Genomic DNA, 17,674 nt, shown 5'->3' with positions numbered 1-17,674 from the left:
GCATATCAATCAAAAAGAAATGCTATCTTTTCAGAATGCTCTGACAGTCTTCAAATACCTTATCCATCCAGGACAGCTCCTGATAGACAGACAACACCACAGTTATGTGGTACATAAACAAGCAGGGCGGGACTCATTCTTACCCAGTCTGCAGGTTAGCTATGGCTCTGTGGAACACAGCCTTGAGCATCCAAGTGCACCTACAAGCTCAATTCCTGCCAGGCAAGCAGAATTCTACTGGACCCTCACGAGTGGAAACTGGAACCCAACTCCTTCAAACTTTTAACCTAGAGGTGGGGAACTCCGGAGGTGGACCTTATTGCCTCCTCCCAAAACCACCACTTGAACAAATTTTGCACCAGAAATGATCACAGCAGAGCCTGGAAGATGGACACCCCATCCTTTACATGGGGAAACCTCTCAATTTATGCCTTTCCTCCTCTGCCCCTCCTCTCAAATGTACTACTCGATCAAACAGGACAGGCCAAGGGCAATCCTTATTGCACCAGACTGGCCACACCAGCACTGGTACCCACTCCTACGCAGTCTGGCAGCAGTGCCACCCTGGCACATACATCAGACACCTTCCCTTGCTGTCTCAGCTGCAAACCCTAAACCTTGCAGCCTGGCTTATCCCATGAATACACCACCAGCATCCCTCAGCAAACAGGTGCTGAACTTCATCCTTGAGTCCAGAAGGCCTAGTACAAGGAAATCCTATGCTGAAAAGTGGAAAAAAAATTGTTCTTGGAGTCAGTCTCACAGAAAAGAGACAGCTGTGCCCAACTTACCTCAAATCCTTGATTACCTAGCAAAGCTGCTCCACAGAGGCTTGTCCTTCTCATCCATTAAGATTCATGCCTCTGGATTCTCAGCTCATTGTAATACTGAGCCTTCTCTCTTTTCTCACTCTCTCATCAAGCAGTTCCTGAGAGGAGCTAACAATTTAATGTCCCCTAGGAGAGCTCCCACCCTGACCTGGGACCTTAACTTTGTACTGGAAAAGCTCCCACTTCCACCTTTTGAACCTGCTGCTTCAGCAGAGTTAAAATTCCTCTCTTGGAAAACAGCCTTACTTCTAGCTATTACTCCAGCAAGAAGAGTGTCTTGAGTTACAGGCACTAATGGCGGTGGAGCTCTTCATTATTTTCCATTCTGACAGGGTTCCCCTCAGGACTAACCCTTCCTTTATGCCCAAGGTGGTATCCAGTGTGGCTTTAAACCAATCCATCTATTTGCCAACCTTTTTCCCTAACCCTCAGAATAAAGGGGAAAGGATCCTGCACTCCTTGGACATGCACAGACAGCTCAGGTTCTACCTTGACAGGACTAAGCCTTCCAGAAAATCTGACCAGCTGCTAGTCAGCTTTGCTACACGGTCAGAGGGCAAGGCCATTTTGAAGCAAACCATTTCCAAGTGGATAGCACACTGCATCCATTTCTTCTGCAAGCACCATGGAAAACCTACCCCTCTAGGGATCAAAACTCATTCCACTAGAGCTACTTCAACCTCTACAGCATTTCTCAGGGGGGTCCCTACCAGGGACATCCTGGAAGCTGCAACCTGGAGTTCTGCACACACTTTCACCAAGCATTACCACTTAACTATTTTTTTCTAAATCCAGAGCTGGATTTGCTACAGCAGTCTTACAAGGCCTGCTAGCCAGCCCCAACACTTCTAGACTGCCTCCACCCTTCCTCAGCTTTGGGAATCAACCCAAGTGTGATGACTGCAACAGTGAAACACGAAGAACATAGTACAGTTGTGTACCTTTACCATAAATGTAGATGTTAGAGTGTATTCACTGTTGCAGTCCTGGTTTCCCTCCCTCCAGCCTCTTGGCTTTCTCTGTCCTTTTTACCTATCCTCTTTATGGCCATCTTTTATGGCAGAGGTATTTACTTTTTACTGGAGGTGTTCCACACCATGTAATAGCTTCCTATTTTGGGAGCTCCTGACATCTAGGGCAAGAAAAACTGATGTAATGGCATCGTCTGCATGTTTTATTCCCCTGATGACCTGATGTTATGGAAGAGGTGACAGCATCCGACGCAGAAATCCCAAGACTCTGGTATTCAGGCCGACTGAGGGCTTCCAGCAGGCGGATAACCTAAGTGTGATGACTGCAACAGTGAATACACTTGAACATCTACATTTATGGTAAGTGTACACAACTGTACTATATGTTTCTACCATTTACAGGAAGCCCACATACTCTAATTCATTCTTGCATTTTGATAATTCACACCCATTTGTCCCAAAAGAAAGTATTTGTCAAAGGACAATTCTTCAGGGCTGCCAGGACAGTATAATTATTTGATGGTTTTATGAATGAATGTGCCTTACTGGAATCAAAGTTTCTTAAGAGTCTATCCTAAGCAATTTGTGAGGGAGATTAAAATGGAAGTGATAAATAAGCGGGGGAGGGGGGGGGTCTATGTTCCTATTTTAAAGAGCTTGGAAGCTGATGATTTTCAGTTTTACTGAGCATAATAATGTGGTCCATGAAAGTAATTTGAATGTACAACAATATGCTGCTGTTAATTTTAGGTTGGCTTTTATTATGAGATTTACTGTGAACTTCAAACAGGTGAGGGATGTTCTCTTTAAAAAATTGTTCTGTGCTTTTGGATGATTGTGTGGTAAGGAACAAAACAGGTTTTAAGCCAGTGGTTGTATATAAGAGGAGTAATAACCTGAAGAATCTTATGGGGAGCCCACTTTACCCACACAATTTTAAAGACAAGAAGCTTTGGCCGATGCCCAAATGTGGGTATTGTCATTTTTGTCCCTATATCAATACTGGAGAACTCTTCGATATGAATGGCTACCAGTTGAATATTAATGGGAAGTACAATTGTAACAGTTTAGGAGTAGTATATGGGGCATTGTGTCAATATTGCCCGGTATTTTATGTTGGAAAGACTGAGCGCAAATTAAAAAATCGTATTTATGAACACATTTATGAAATAAATAAGAAAAAAAGACCAGTGTCCTATTTCGGCACTTATTGCATTTCCCTGAGCACCATTTTAAGTTTGTGGTAATTGAACAAGTTAAACCTAACCCTAGGGGTGGACCATGGCAACTTTTTCTTGAGCAAAGGGAGTTGTACTGGATTTTACGTTTGAGAGCAGTAGGTTGGCCTGGGTTGAATGAGATGGCATCCATTGGATGTATTTTAAAATTGAAAGCAGAATGTAGATAAATTCAACAGTTATTGTTAGTTATTTGCTTTCTTTTTTCTATTGGATTTGTTTATAATAAGTTTTTTTTATGTATGCTAGTATATGTATTTTAGAGTAATTATGTCATCTGGCTTCATGACGATTTAAAGTTCATTTGAGTTCATACTTTTATCTGATGAAGTCTTGTCATTGTCTGAGACGAACGCGCTAAGAATAAATAGACCTTGCTGCTGTGTGGCTTTTTCTGTAATTCATGGGTGAGCAAGTATAAATATATATATATATATGTGTGTGTGTGTGTGTGTGTGTGTGTGTGTGTGTGTGTGTGTGTGTGTGTATACATACATATATATATATATATATATATATATATATATATATATATATATATATATATATATATATGGGTCCCTATCAGTTGTTCGAATTTTCAGAAAATTGAACTCCATGTGGTCGAGACCATATGATCGAGTTTTTGAAAACTCAAAGCTTTTGAATGGAATTTGCAGTACAGTGAAGATCAGCAAATGTATCCTTTTCCTCACTGTAGTGCGACCTCAGAATTTGTATATATAATTTGCAGGGGGTATGGGGGTTGCCCCCCCCTGCAAAACGTAAAAAAGGAGATTTTTGTTGTTTTTTTGCGTTTGATCGAGTTTCATTGCTTTTTAAGTCAGTAAAAGCATTTTCTAGTTCATAAGACCTAACCTCTTAAATGATGATGATGCTTTTTTATTTAAAAAATGTGCAGAAAAAACTGGAGGCTGAAATTTATCAGCAGTACATTGTGAACCAGTGGATGTTTTTCATGTTTTTTAAAATGTTCTATTTGTGCTAGATTGATACTCTTTTAAATTCACACATCATTAAAGATCAGTGACTGAATGTATGATCAAATGTTCAGGAAAATTGCAGTGAATTCTTAATTTTCTTTTCTGTTACAGACATATTTTTTGCAGCTCAAATATAAAAGTGGGAAATGGGCTCTGGTTAATCAAGATTTGTTGATGATCACAAACTGGATAATGTAATTCTGTAAAATATGACTGGAAAAAGTACATATCCAATACAACATTAATGACTTCATTTTTAATGTCCATAAATTTATTATCATGAAACTCTGCAAAAAGTTATATCAGTTATGATTACCAAATGGCCAGATCATAAAATAATTACACCATCATTAAAGATGTAGGGACAGTGGTAAACAACTGTTTAAACTTTGAGCAGTGTGTGTATTAAGTCAGGAAAGCATCTTTAACCCATCTAATTTTTGAAGAGCATGTCTAGTCCAGTCACTCCAGAGAGATGATTGTACTACTTTGTGTATCTCACTGATCCCAACCTGTTACTGAATACTTTGCTTTACCTTTCAAATAAAGCATTTGAAAAGGTGTAACAAGACATTACTGAAAAAAAAAATCATAATGTTAGAAAACTTGAATTATTTAGAAGGGTTTCAGGAAGTGTATTTTAACTTACTCAAAGGAGACCACTACTGGCTGTGTAAGCATTGTCTGATCCACTCCTGTTTCAAAGCCTAGGCCTATGACTCGCCTCTGGGCGAACAAGTACTAACTGGAAGAAATTTAATGCTAAAACATTGTCAGTGTTAGAAAAAAAGACAACAGTTACATTGCGCAACATTTTCCAAGATTATGGAGTAAGCTTCCTGTTACAATAATAATTCCTTAATATCTTTAAGTATAGGTATGACTGCATGATGGATATGTTGATGCTATAAGGATTGGTTCTGAAAAGTGGGTTTAGGAAGCTATGCCTTCTAACAGCAAATGACTTTTGAAATGCTTTTGCACCTCCCTTCACCCCACTGCTATAGAAGACTATGCCCCTCCCACACACCTGCTACTTGGGTGCCAGACCCAAGTTTGAGGCATTAGTGATCAGCAATCTAATGTGCAGTCACTAGTGTACAGTTCCTGTGATGTGTATTTAAAGACTGAAGGTGTGGTATCCCTGGGATTCCTCCTTACCAGGAATACAGCAGTCACCATCTCAGAATTTCGTATATATAAGCAGCAGTGGTTTGGGGGTTTTTTTAGTGATTTTTACAGGTTTTAGCTTCATTTGTTTGGAAATGTTACTTTCTTATAATATAACTTCATTTATTTGGAAATGTTACTTTCTTATAATAGCATTTCTAAGTATCTTTCATGTAAGAGTTCCATTTCTGTCAAAGACATGCAACTTGTATATACTTTAATGTCATTGTTCCTCAGAGTATGAGAAATTATTTTCTGAGATCCTGTAGTATCAAAAGTTGGTATTCAAGTAACAGTACTTGCAGTTTACCAGAGACACTTTTGAGATTCATATTTTAAGTCATCTGAATGTATGGCCACAGTAGGTCTTTATAAATTTCAGTTTAACGTATGACTGTAGTAGTAACCATAGCCGTAGTATATAACAAATTGTCGAGGAAAGTCTTTAGCTGTCTTAGGAACTGCTTTTGGTTTGTCACCAGATGATCACACATGTAGGATTGCCATTGGGTAGCTGGAATCATATGGTGCATGGTTGTTGTCCTTAGATATGTAAAAATGTTTTGAAAGTGGATGGAAGGTATGAAAAATGTTAGAATTGAAGTAGCATGCATCATGTTTCACTTGTACAAGTAGAATCTGAGTAGTATAATTAACTTGCATGTTTAATTTTACTTGTTAGTTGCACCTCTCAGAGTTTATGTAATATCTTCAGCCGCATGGTGTATTGTAGAAAAATTGAAACTTAACTGCAGCAGACTTTCCATGTTTATTTTAAAATATTTACATTTTTCTTTGTTGTATTTTTTAAGGACTGTTGCTTGTGTTCTCTGCGAGGTGGAGCATTACAGAGGTCCAATAATGACAGGTCAGTATTCTGTGGAATTCTTTTGCATAACATGCTATGATTAAAATAGTGTGTGCATGTATGTTTATGCACGCATGATTACTTTTCAACATTTTTACTTTTATTTTGTACCCTTTTGATTTGTCCTGTTTGTGTTACTTTGTTCTTGTTAAGCATTGCTACCTGCTCATTTCCCTTTTCTTATTTTTTAAATACCTTTGACCATGGTTGCCATTTCATTTGGTCACTGTTGGATCAGTCCGTTTACCCAGTTAATAAGCAAAACTGATGGGAGAATGGCATTTCTTCACTAAAATATTGCAAGATTAAGCAAATTGCTTAGTATTACAGCAGTTATGATTATTGATGACCAAATGTATGAATCATAGTGAAATATATTTAAAATAATTACACGCAAGGTCCAATTTTACACACAGGAGGTCATAGTTGGAAAGTTAGTACAAATTATTTCAAGTAGCAGTACATCTAGTATAAATAGTATACTGTATTTATACTCCCCCTTTAGGCACATCTATAAAATACATACAGAACTATCAGTACTGACTGACCACTGAAGTTGGTATTGCCAGTACTAATTAAGAATTGGTTTAAAAATATCTTCGTATTACTTAATTTCACTACTGTACTGGGCCTTTGCATTTTGTTTTCAGATTTATTTTATTTATTTATTTATTTTACATTTGTTGACCGGGCTAGTCATTCTGGATATATGTCCATTTTCAATAGAGGCCCGGGGAGATAAGCTCCGAGGAAACATACAGATCTGATCTTCAAATAACCATCTTTAACCAAAAACCTTCTCAAGATTCAAATGCTGAAATACTTATTACCAAGTTTCAGCTAAACCCAGTTAAATCTATCTATATTGTTTGCATCTATGTTCCTCCAGGTAATAACATCACTACCATTGAAAACATACTTTGTTGGTTATCTCTAAACCTTCCCCAAGAAACCATAATCCTAGGCGATTTTAACATAGATTGGAATTCTTGCAATAACAACTGCCCCACTAGCCATATTAATCTCTATGGGTTCACCCAAACTATTACCTCCCCTACTAGAATAAACAAAAAGAACAAGAATGAAAGCACCTTAGATTGGATACTTATTAATAATCAGCCTCAGACTTATATAGCCGGAACCCTCCCTGACGACATAAGCAACCACTCATTAACCTACATTATCAGACTCAAAACCAATCCACCCTTTCAACCCGTATGTAGGACAATTAGAACAAAGAAAAACTTCAACTTAGATATATTCCTTAGTGAACTTAAAGCATGCAATTGGTCCCCTTTAAAATACCTTTCCCTTGATGAAGCTGTTGATTACTCTAATATTAATTTCCTAAACATACTCAACCATCATGCTCCTACCCGCTCTATCAGGTTAAGAACTAAATCTGCTCCATGGCTTACCAGGGAAACCAAACAAAAAATCCATCTCAGAAATAAATACTGGAATAAATCACGCTTAACTAAAAACCATACTGACATCCAAAACTACAAACAACTGAGAAATGAAACAAAAAAAGCCATAGTGTTTGATAAAAAAAATTATTATTTACAATTTCAGCAGACCCACCATAATAAACCCCAAAAGTTTTGGTCAAGTATTAATCAGTTATTACATCCAAGTCAATCTATCGCACCTAACCCACAAGGCACTGACAAAAACAATCCTAAACAAACTGCAAACACCTTTAACACCTTCTTTATCAAAGCAATTCAAGTTCTTGCCTCTCGGCTCTCTCCTCAAGACATAACATCAAATTCTGACTCTAACCCACCTCCCCCTTTTCTCTTCCAACCTGTCCCCACAGCATTTATTCTCACCCTTATCCAAAAACTGAAACCATGCACTCCTTCTGCTGACCAACTACCCTCAGAATACCTACAGATAGCAGCCAAATCTATTGCTTACCCCATCTCCATCCTCATCAATAGAACCATCACTGAAGGATATATCCCCAAACTCTGGAAAGTCTCTCATATTATTCCCCTTCACAAAGGAGGAGACTCCACTGAACTCTCCAACTATCGACCCATAGCCCTACTTTCTCCTCTATCTAAGATCATGGAAAGATGTATCCATAGGCAATTGCTAGACCACCTTCTCCATAATAACCTGCTTTCCAACACCCAACATGGGTTCCGACCTTCCCATAGCACAACTACTGTCCTCCTTTCCTTTATTGACACTGTCAGTAACAACCGAAACCTTAACATGCTCTCCTCTGCACTTTTCATAGACCTGTCCAAGGCTTTCGACATGGTAAATCACGCTATACTCATAAACATTCTCAAATCTCTGTCTCTCGACACACCAGCTATAAAATAGTTCCATTCCTACTTAGATAAGACATCAAGCTGTACTCTGGAACAACGTTCTTTCTACACAACTACCTGTTAATATTGGAGTTCCTCAAGGCTCCATACTGGGCCCTCTCCTGTTCTCTGTATTAATCAATGACCTTCACCAAGTAGTTCCCAAAGCTACATGCATCCAATATGCGGATGACTCTACACTTATATGCTCTGCCTCATCTGTATCAGAACTTCACTCCCTATCTCAAGATACATTTAACTCTGTAGAACTATGGTTTACAAAACGCTGTCTCTTATTAAACCCTAAAAAAACTAAACATGTTAAGTTGTCAATCTCGCCTTCATTCTTGCTTGATGGGTTCGGAGCTGATCCTCGGCTCCGACTCGGCACTTGCTAAGCTCGAGAGTCACTTTTACCAGCTCGAGGCAGCCCCATATCCCATGATGCAAGGCGGTAAGTACCCAGATCTCGTTTGCCGCTTCGCTTATGAGGTCCTCCTTTTACCAGCTCCTGGTAAGTGATTTGCTACTTCGCTATTTTAGCCCCTTTTAACTAAAAAACCCTTTATTGTTAGTTTTAAATTAGTTTTAAACATTTTCTGACAGAAAATTTTCTGTCTTTTCTTATTTTTTTAGTCAGACTTTCTCCCATCCCATCCCCCCCCCCTGTTAGGGTGTGTGTGTTTTTTTAGTTATACCTTTTGGTATATTTAATTTAATTTCTTTGACTGGTGTGTGTGTCTGTGTTGGCACCATGTCTAAAGAAAGGGTCTCAGGCTTTAAGAAGTGTGACTCGTGCTGTCAGAAAATGTCTCTGACAGACGGTCACACTTCTTGCCTGTACTGCCTGGGGCCTCTTCACCTGCAGGACTCCTGTGCTATTTGTCATTCTTTCAGCCAGAGAGTCCTGCAGGAAAGAAGGAATAAGTTGATTTTGAGGGGCCTTCTTAAGCCGGAGGGCTCTCCGGCTAAGTCGGCTCCATCCAAGACTGCTAAGTCTTCCAAGGCCCAGGCTTCTGTGTCCAAGCCTGCGGCCTCGGCTCCGACTCGTTCTGAGTCGAGATCGGCTCCGGCTGGAGCCGATTCTGGCTTAACTAAGACTTCGGCACCGATGGCTATCGGTGCCGATTCTGGTTCGACCACTTCGGTGTCGGCTCCGATCGGTTCCGACCACCATGTGGCTCAGGCATCGGTGTCGGCTCCGATCGGCTCCGACACCGTTACTTTTGTGGCTGTATCGGCTCCGATAAGTTGTCGGCTCCGACAGGTTCAATAGTTTCATCGGTTCCGATGGCTCCTTCGAGGAAGAGGTCTAGGTCTCCTTCCTTGGAGCCGATACTTTCGGCTCCGACTTCACCTCTCCTCTCGGAACGGAGCCATCGGAGCCGATCTTCAAGGTCATCCAGGCTTTCTGACCATGATTTAGAGAGAGTGGTCAGTAGATTACTTAAGTCACAGGCACTGGCCCAAATGTTACATAGTCCGTCTCAACAGACGACTATTGGTCCACACCCCGTTGCAGTTCCTCCTTCAACTCTACACCAGAGCTTGGAGTTGGAGTCTTCGGGAATGGTTACTGCTACGGCTGAGGGACAGATACCCCCTTCTGTTCCTTCAGCCTCTACTCTTATCTTCTCTTCGAGACCTTCCTTAGAGGGATTCGGTGGTCGGGCTTCCATGGTCTCCTCCGAGGGGGTGACTGGCATCGGACCCTTGTCCGAACCCGCTCTTCCCCTTGGAGCCTCGGCCTTGGCGAGCTCGGCTCCGACATCTGCCTCGGAGACTTCCCTTTCGGTGGTCCCTGGAGTTCCTAGCTCTTTGGAACGGGTTCTCTCGGACCTGCCTGGGAGGGGAGCATTCGAGGTGATGAAGAGTGTGCTGGCCACTGGTATCAGCCAGCAGTCTGTTCCCTTAGCTCCTCCCTCTATAGTGCCTGTTGACATCTCTGCCACTTCTCTTGCTACAGGACCCAGAGATCCTCCGCCTCAGGTTTCCCCATTGGGAATATCCCCCTCTTCCGAGGATTCTCCTGATGTTTCGGGAGATCCTCCTAGGAAGAGGACTTGTAAGAGGAAACATGTAGACTCCCGAGTCTATCACTTCAGATACTGACTTTGATGAGTCAGAGGGATCCCCAAGATCCCCTCTGAGGATGTCTCCTTCTCAGACATCCTAGAACTCCTTAGACAGAGGGAAACTGGCCCACCAATAATGCCTCTGAGCATGAGTCAGTATACCTAGAGGAGTTTGGATCTCGGCCCTCCACCTCCTGGGTGTCTCCGCCTTCGACCCCCTTATGCAGGTTATTGCCCGAAAGGCGTGGGCTGCTCCTGACTCTGTAGAGCCAGTCCCTAGGAGGCCTTCAAAATTTATTACTGCCCCGTGTGATAAGCAATTCCTCACTAAGGGTGTCCCGCTGATGCCATGGTGGTGGCTGCTGCCACCAAAAGGAACTTGCAGATCCTTCCGTGCCGTCCATCCTCCTAATAAGGACTCTAGGACCATGGATAGGTACGGTAAGCGGATGTTTTCCTCAGCGACCTTTGCTATGCATTCGCTGAATTACCTATGTCACTTCACCAGACTCCAAAGGGATATCCTTAAGGAGCTAGGTGATGTTGTACAGGATCCTACAGCTGCAGGAGCTCAGGAAAAAATTGCTTCGCAGCTAGGAACCCTTAATTCCATTGCAAACTCCTCCATGTGGCTAATATCATATGCTGCTGATGGAGCGAGTAGGGCCGCAGGTACAGGTGTGGCTCTTAGACGCCAAGCCTGGATGCGGCTATGTGACTTTGCAGATCCCTTTAAGGCGTCCTTCACAAATTCTCCCTTTGATGGGTCAGCTTTGTTTGGCCCTCAAGTAAAGGAAACTCTGACCAGGTGTGAGCAGGACGGCAAGACTCTTTCTGCCGTAGGAGTCCGTTTTTCCACCCCTTCTAGACCTTACCCCAAAGGACAGAAAGGTGGCAAAATGTGGTTCCGTAAATCCCAAGGAGTCACGCTGGATTCATGTGGTCAGTTTACCCCTAGAGGCAGAGGGGGTAACAACAACAGACGCCGCTCTAGAGGCAGAGGGGGTCCAAAAAAACAGGGAAACAGAGAGCCTCTCTCTGACAAGCCCTTTCAGCATCCCTGAGATGTTGCCCGGCTGTCCATCCTTTGAGGCAGTCGGGGAAAGACTATCGCTGTACCCAGAAGCCTGGCATTCCCTCACTCAAGACAGATGGGTACAGTCGATCATATCCGAGGGTTACAAAATTCCTTTCGAGGAAAGTCCTTTTTATCACTCAAATTCCCTTCCAGATGTACCACCCGGTCTAAGGGAAATTGCAGAGTTAGAAGTCTTAAAACTTCTGCAAAAAAGAGCCATTCAGCCAGTCACAACAGATCATTCAGAGCCCGGAATCTACTCAAGGTTCTTTTTGGTCCCCAAAAAGACGGGAGACTGGAGACCAATATTGGATCTCAGCAGACTCAAGTCTGTGAGGAAGACAAGATTCCGAATGGTCACTCTTCAGTCAATTCTGCCCTTCTTACAGAAGGACAACTGGATGTGCTCAATAGATCTTCAGGATGCGTACTATCACATCAAAATTCACAGACGCTCCAGGAGATTTCTCCGCTTTCGGCTGGGGTCCAGTCATTTTCAGTTCAGAGCCCTGCCCTTTGATCTCACTACAGCCCCCAGAGTGTTCACCAAATGCATGGCAGTGGTCACGGCTCACCTGAGACGTCAAGGATTCCAGGTGTTTCCATATCTCGACGACTGGCTCCTTTCAGCCACCACCAGGCATCAGCTTATTCAAGCCAGGGATTACACAATAAAGCTTTGTACTCTTTTGGGCATCTCGATAAACTTCAAAAAATCATCCTTATCGCCCTGCCAGTCTATTACTTTCATAGGCGCAAACTTAAACACTGTTCGGATGTCAGCTACCCTTACAGATCAAAGAGTTTCAGACATTCAAAGTCATGTCAGGATCATTCTAGCCAGCAAGAAAGTACAGGCCAGAATGGATGTCCTTCATGGATGCATCTGCAGTCATAACAACTGGGTTGTCCTGTCGTCAGGCAGCCCTTCAGTCGGCCGGATTCCAAAGTCCGGGTCCGGCTTCGGCTGATGTCGCACTTCACCCGACGTCATCTCTGTTGGTCTTCGGGTATAAAGGCATCAGCCGACGCCATTTTCCTCAGTCTTTCTTGCCGCGTGGCGCCCGAAGCAGAAGCTGTTCGCAAGTGCCGGTCGGTCGGATCCAGAGATTACTTCTACCGAATACTACTTCAAGACTTCTAAAGCTAAGTACCCGTTGGGGACTCTTTCTTGCCTCAGCCGATGTCAGAAAAAGTTAATAATTGTTTAACCTGTGGGAAACAAATACCTCATAAAGATTTCCACTCTTATTGTCTGCCTTGTTTAGGCCCAGCCCACGGCGTAGCAGCCTGTTCGGCCTGTGCTTCTTTCAACCGAGCGCTTAGGCGTCGGTCGGAGTTTGCAGAACAGTTTTTCGGTTCTGATTTTGCGTACATTATGCCGTCGGATCCTCCGACTACCCAATCTGCCAGAATACGCAACGTTAAAGACCGACACTCACGGTCCGCTGTTTCGGCGAAACCATGGTTAAGCAAACATGAGTGTCTCGGTTTCGGCCGAAACCGAGAAAACTGATCAAAGTACAGCTGAATCTATCTCTACAACTGAGGCCCCTGCTACCACTCTTGAATCGGCCTCAGAAATTTTATCCACTACGGTGGTTGCCACTGACTTATCAGACACCATTCCCTTGGATGTCTCTACCCCAGCACGTGGTGCTGCTAGGCCTCCAGCAGCCATGTCCATTAAGGCCTTCGCCAGGGCTAAAGCAGCCAAGACTACTAAAACAGTGGCCTGTTAAACCCCCTGCAACCAGGCCCTCTTCTAGTTCTCAAATGCTTACTCTGGCAGAAGATTTAATTTCATTAATTAGAGGATCTCAATCTCACCCAGACAGGGCCTCTCAGCCCCCAGAGAAGAGACCTAGGGCAGAGCCCCCTGAGCCAGTGTCCTCTGATGATTCTGCCGATGAATCAGACATAACTGACCAGCCAGAGGCTCCTTTCTCCAATTTTGAAGATTCTGATGCTGAAGAATCCATTCCAGCTGCTTCCCCACCAGAAGAATTCTCCTTTGGGGAAACCTTACATGCCATGCGAGAGCAGTTCCAATGGCAGCAACAGGATTTTTCAGACTCCAGAAAAGACTTAGGACCTTTCTGCACCTTCCACAGCACAGGCCCTTAGCTATACCTCCTGTTCTCTCTGTGGTGGATGATGCTTTCAATGATGTCTGCTCCGCTCCAGATTCTTTACCCCAGCCCCTGCCAAACCAGACAGATTTTACAGGGTGCCAGATACTCATCACCACCTTTACAAGGCCCCACTTGCAGACCCGAAACTATATCCCAGGGTCCCAAGGCAGTAGTCGACCATAGCTAAAAACCCTATTCCTTCTGAAGGGGAAGCAAGGTCATTAGACAGATGGGGTAAAAAGGTCTACACTTCAGCTACTCTCTCAGCTAGAGCTTTAAACTGTCAGTTTCACATGATACAATACCAAGAGTTTATGCTTGATCAGTTAACTAAAAAGCTAACCACTGATGAATCTCTTGATAAGAAATATGTATTAGAAATGGTAAATAACATACAACAGGTTAGTAACCATTCCTTAAAATGTGGCTATGATGCACTGGAGGCTTCATTTAGATCAGCCATGACTGGCACAGTGATAAGAAGGCATGCATGGCTAAAGGAGCAAGCTTTACCGGATCATGTTAAAGCTAAGTTGCTAGATGCTCCTATGGATAAGACAAGTTTGTTTGGTACACCTGCCCAGCAGGTTATGAAGAAAATGGAAGAAAAGGCAAAATCTGTTCAAACGGTTAAAGATTTCTTGCAGGTTCAACCCCCAAGGTTTAGCAGGAACTGGCCTGCCAAAAATTGGTCCTTTCCTGACTCCACAAGATCTCAAAGGGGCAGGAATAGACGTTCCAGAGGCAGAAACCAATCCAGAGGAGGTGCCTACAGAGGACAACAGTGGCAAGGTAACAACAGAGGCACAGACACAACCACTGCCACTACATCAACACAACCACAGTGACTTAACCCTAAATCCGCCTACCAGGGAACAAATAGCAGCTCCTCTAGGCGGAAAGTTAACCTTATTTTCAAAGAACTGGCACTATATAACAAAAGACAAGTGGATTTTACAAACCATAGATCAAGGTTACCGGTTCCACTTCCACACCTTACCAGTCAAAAGAGGAATGCCAAATCTACCTCCAAATCAAAAAACAGAGGCTCTACAACAGATAATGGAGTTAGCAAACATGAGAGCTGTGGAAAGAGTGCCAACAGCAGAGCAAGGAAAGGGGTTCTACTCCAGACTATTCCTAGTTCCAAGAAAGGAAAAAGTTGGAGACCAATTCTCGACCTGTCCACCTTAAATACATACATCATTGTCCCAAAATTCAAAATGCTGACCCTACAGCAACTTCTTCCCATGCTGGGCAAGGAGTGTTGGCTGGTAACTCTAGATCTCAAGGAGGCATACCTGCACGTCCCCATTCGACCAATCTGCAGAAGATACCTCAGATTTCTTGCAGGATCAGAGCACTATCAATTCTCAGCATTGCCTTTTGGCTTATCTACTGCCCAGAGTATTCACAAAATGCCTGGCATCAGTAATCACCCATTGCAGACTACAGGGAATTCAAATTTACCCATACCTGGACGACTGCCTGCTACAAGGGGACAACAAAAGCAAGCTGACAACAGATTTACAAAGGGTCATTTACTTGCTACAAGCACTGGGATACACAGTCAATTTACAAAAGTCAAGGCTGATACCATCCCAAACAAGGACATTCTTGGGCGCGGAATTGGACACAGTAAAACAAATGGCATTCCCAACTACAGAAAAACAAAAAGAACTCCCTCTTTACTTCTTGGCACTAACAAAACTGAACAAGTTAACAGCAAGAAAAGTACTGCAGGCCTTGGGCTTCATGGCATCATGCATAATCTTGGTCCCATTTGCCAGACTACATATGAGAAAACTACAGTGGTACCTAAAGAATTTATGGTCCCAACACAGACTCAGCCTAGAAACAGAAATCCCACTAATTCCATGCTTAAAACAGGAGTTCCTATGGTGGGCTCAGGCATGCCAGTCAAACCCAGGCCTACCCTTTCGCAGATGTCAAGCAAGCCAGACCATCACAACAGACGCTTCAGACCTAGGATGGGGGCCCACATGCTGGACAAATGCGTGCAAGGATTGTGGACACAGGATCAACTTCACCTGCACATCAACCTAAAAGAAATGCTGGCAGTAAAACTGGCAATCCAAAAGTTCAGACCATTTCTCAAAGAGGGCCAGTTGATGATAAGGACAGACAACACCACAGTCATGTGGTACATCAACAAACAGGGAGGCACTCATTCATACCCCTATGCAGAATGACTTTGGAGCTGTGGACCCTGGCACTCAGCTACAACATCCAGTTACAGGCAATATTTGTACCGGAAAAGAAAATACTCTAGCAGACATATTAAGCAGAACCACATCGGATGCCACGAATGGAAGCTGCACCGGACATCTTCAAGACCATCTCAAAGAAATGGGGAATGCCTCAGATAGATCTATTCGCATCACCTCTCAATCACCAGCTCAAAAATTCTGCACAAGGACATTCCACCCACTAGCATGGAAAGTGGATTCGCTCTCCTTCAGCTGGAAAGGCCTAACAGCATATGCATTCCCACCTCTTCCCTTGATACACAAAGTACTACTAAAAATCAAGGAAGAACGTCCAAGGATAATCCTGATAGCTCCAAACTGGCCAAGACAACACTGGTACCCACTGCTGAGGAGCATGTCTCGAACAATATGTGGCCAATACCCTGATGCCTTTGATGTTAACTCAGAACAACTACAGCATCATACATCCAAACCTAAAACGTTGCAACTGACTGCATGGAACATCACATAGCAGCAGCTAATCCAGAACTTTCCCAAAGAGTTAAAGACATTATTCTTGAAGCACGCAGACCTTCAACAAGAAGGAACTATGCTGGAAAATGGAAAAGGTTTGTCATTTGGAGTACTGAAAGAGGAAAAGATGTGTCAAACATAGATATGCCTAACATTCTGGAGTATCTGGCCGAACTTCTTCATTCAGGCCTGTCCTACTCCTCCATCAAGATACATGCATCAGCTATTTCAGCAGAATACAGCTTTGATCCATCTGTTTTTTCGCACCCTTTGCTCAGGCAGTTCCTCAGAGGAATCAAGAATGTAAAACCTCCAAGGAAGCCACCATTACCAGCTTGGGACTTAAACTTTGTGCTAGAAAAGTTGACACTATCACCCTTTGAACCAGCAGCAACAGCAGACCTACAATACCTGTCATGGAAAACTGCTTTCCTACTGGCAATTACTTCAGCAAGGAGGGTTTCAGAACTACAGGCCTTAATGGCAGTGCAACCCTTCCTAATCTTCCACCAAGATAGAGTGTCCATGAGGACTAATCCTACATTTATGCCTAAGGTGGTATCCAGAGTGTCTTTAAACCAGGCAATCCACCTACCTACCTTCTTTCCCAACCCACAAAACAGAGGGAAAGAATACTGCATACCTTGGATGTACATAGACAGCTACGCTACTACTTGGACAGAACAAAAGTAGCAGAAAGACTGACCAACTTTTGTAGCCTATGCAACAGGAAGGGAAGGAAAAGCTATTTCCAAACAGACAATCTCCAAATGGATAGGAAATTGCATACAATTCTGTTACTCCTTCCATGGAAAACCAATTCCACAAAACATAAGACCTCATTCTACAAGGGCAACAGCCACTACCACAGCCTTCTTACGAGGAGTGGCAACCAAAGACATTATTGAGGCGGCTACTTGGACCTCCGTGCATACATTTGCCAAGCATTATAATTTGCCTCTATATTCCAGATCCCGAGCAGGGTTTGCCACTGCTGTACTGCAAGGGATCCTAAACACACCATAATCTACTTTTATCCTCCTCCCCTAGTTGGCTATGGTATTCTACCCAGTTGTTATGACTGCAGATGCATCCATGAAGGACATAGTACAGTTTTGTACCTACCATAAATGTAGATGTCCGAACTGGATAGCATCTGCAGTCAGGATTACCCTCCCTCCTTCCCCTCTGTGGTACTCCTAGGGTGTTTACCCTCCTAATAGCTAGCTGGTGGGGAGTCTTTTATGGTGTATTT

At 43.1% G+C, this 17,674-nt stretch overlaps 1 protein-coding gene across 2 annotated transcripts in view; it reads left to right on the top strand.

Annotated features, from left to right (window-relative positions):
* KDM4A (lysine demethylase 4A) overlaps positions 1 to 17,674 on the top strand; it is a 2,334,711-nt gene that overhangs the window by 1,494,865 nt on the left and 822,172 nt on the right. For both annotated transcript variants that reach the window (XM_044085421.1, XM_044085420.1), the window contains exon 16: positions 6,005 to 6,060. In XM_044085421.1, coding sequence (XP_043941356.1) covers positions 6,005 to 6,060 — 56 coding nt within the window. The remainder of the gene's footprint in view (positions 1 to 6,004; positions 6,061 to 17,674) is intronic.

The sequence above is a fragment of the Protopterus annectens genome, chromosome 10.part0, assembly GCF_019279795.1.
Source record: "Protopterus annectens isolate FY-2018-M chromosome 10.part0, PAN1.0, whole genome shotgun sequence".
NCBI lineage: Eukaryota > Metazoa > Chordata > Ceratodontiformes > Protopteridae > Protopterus > Protopterus annectens.
Note: the sequence above shows the minus strand (reverse complement) of the source record. Positions and strands in the feature narration are given on the sequence as shown.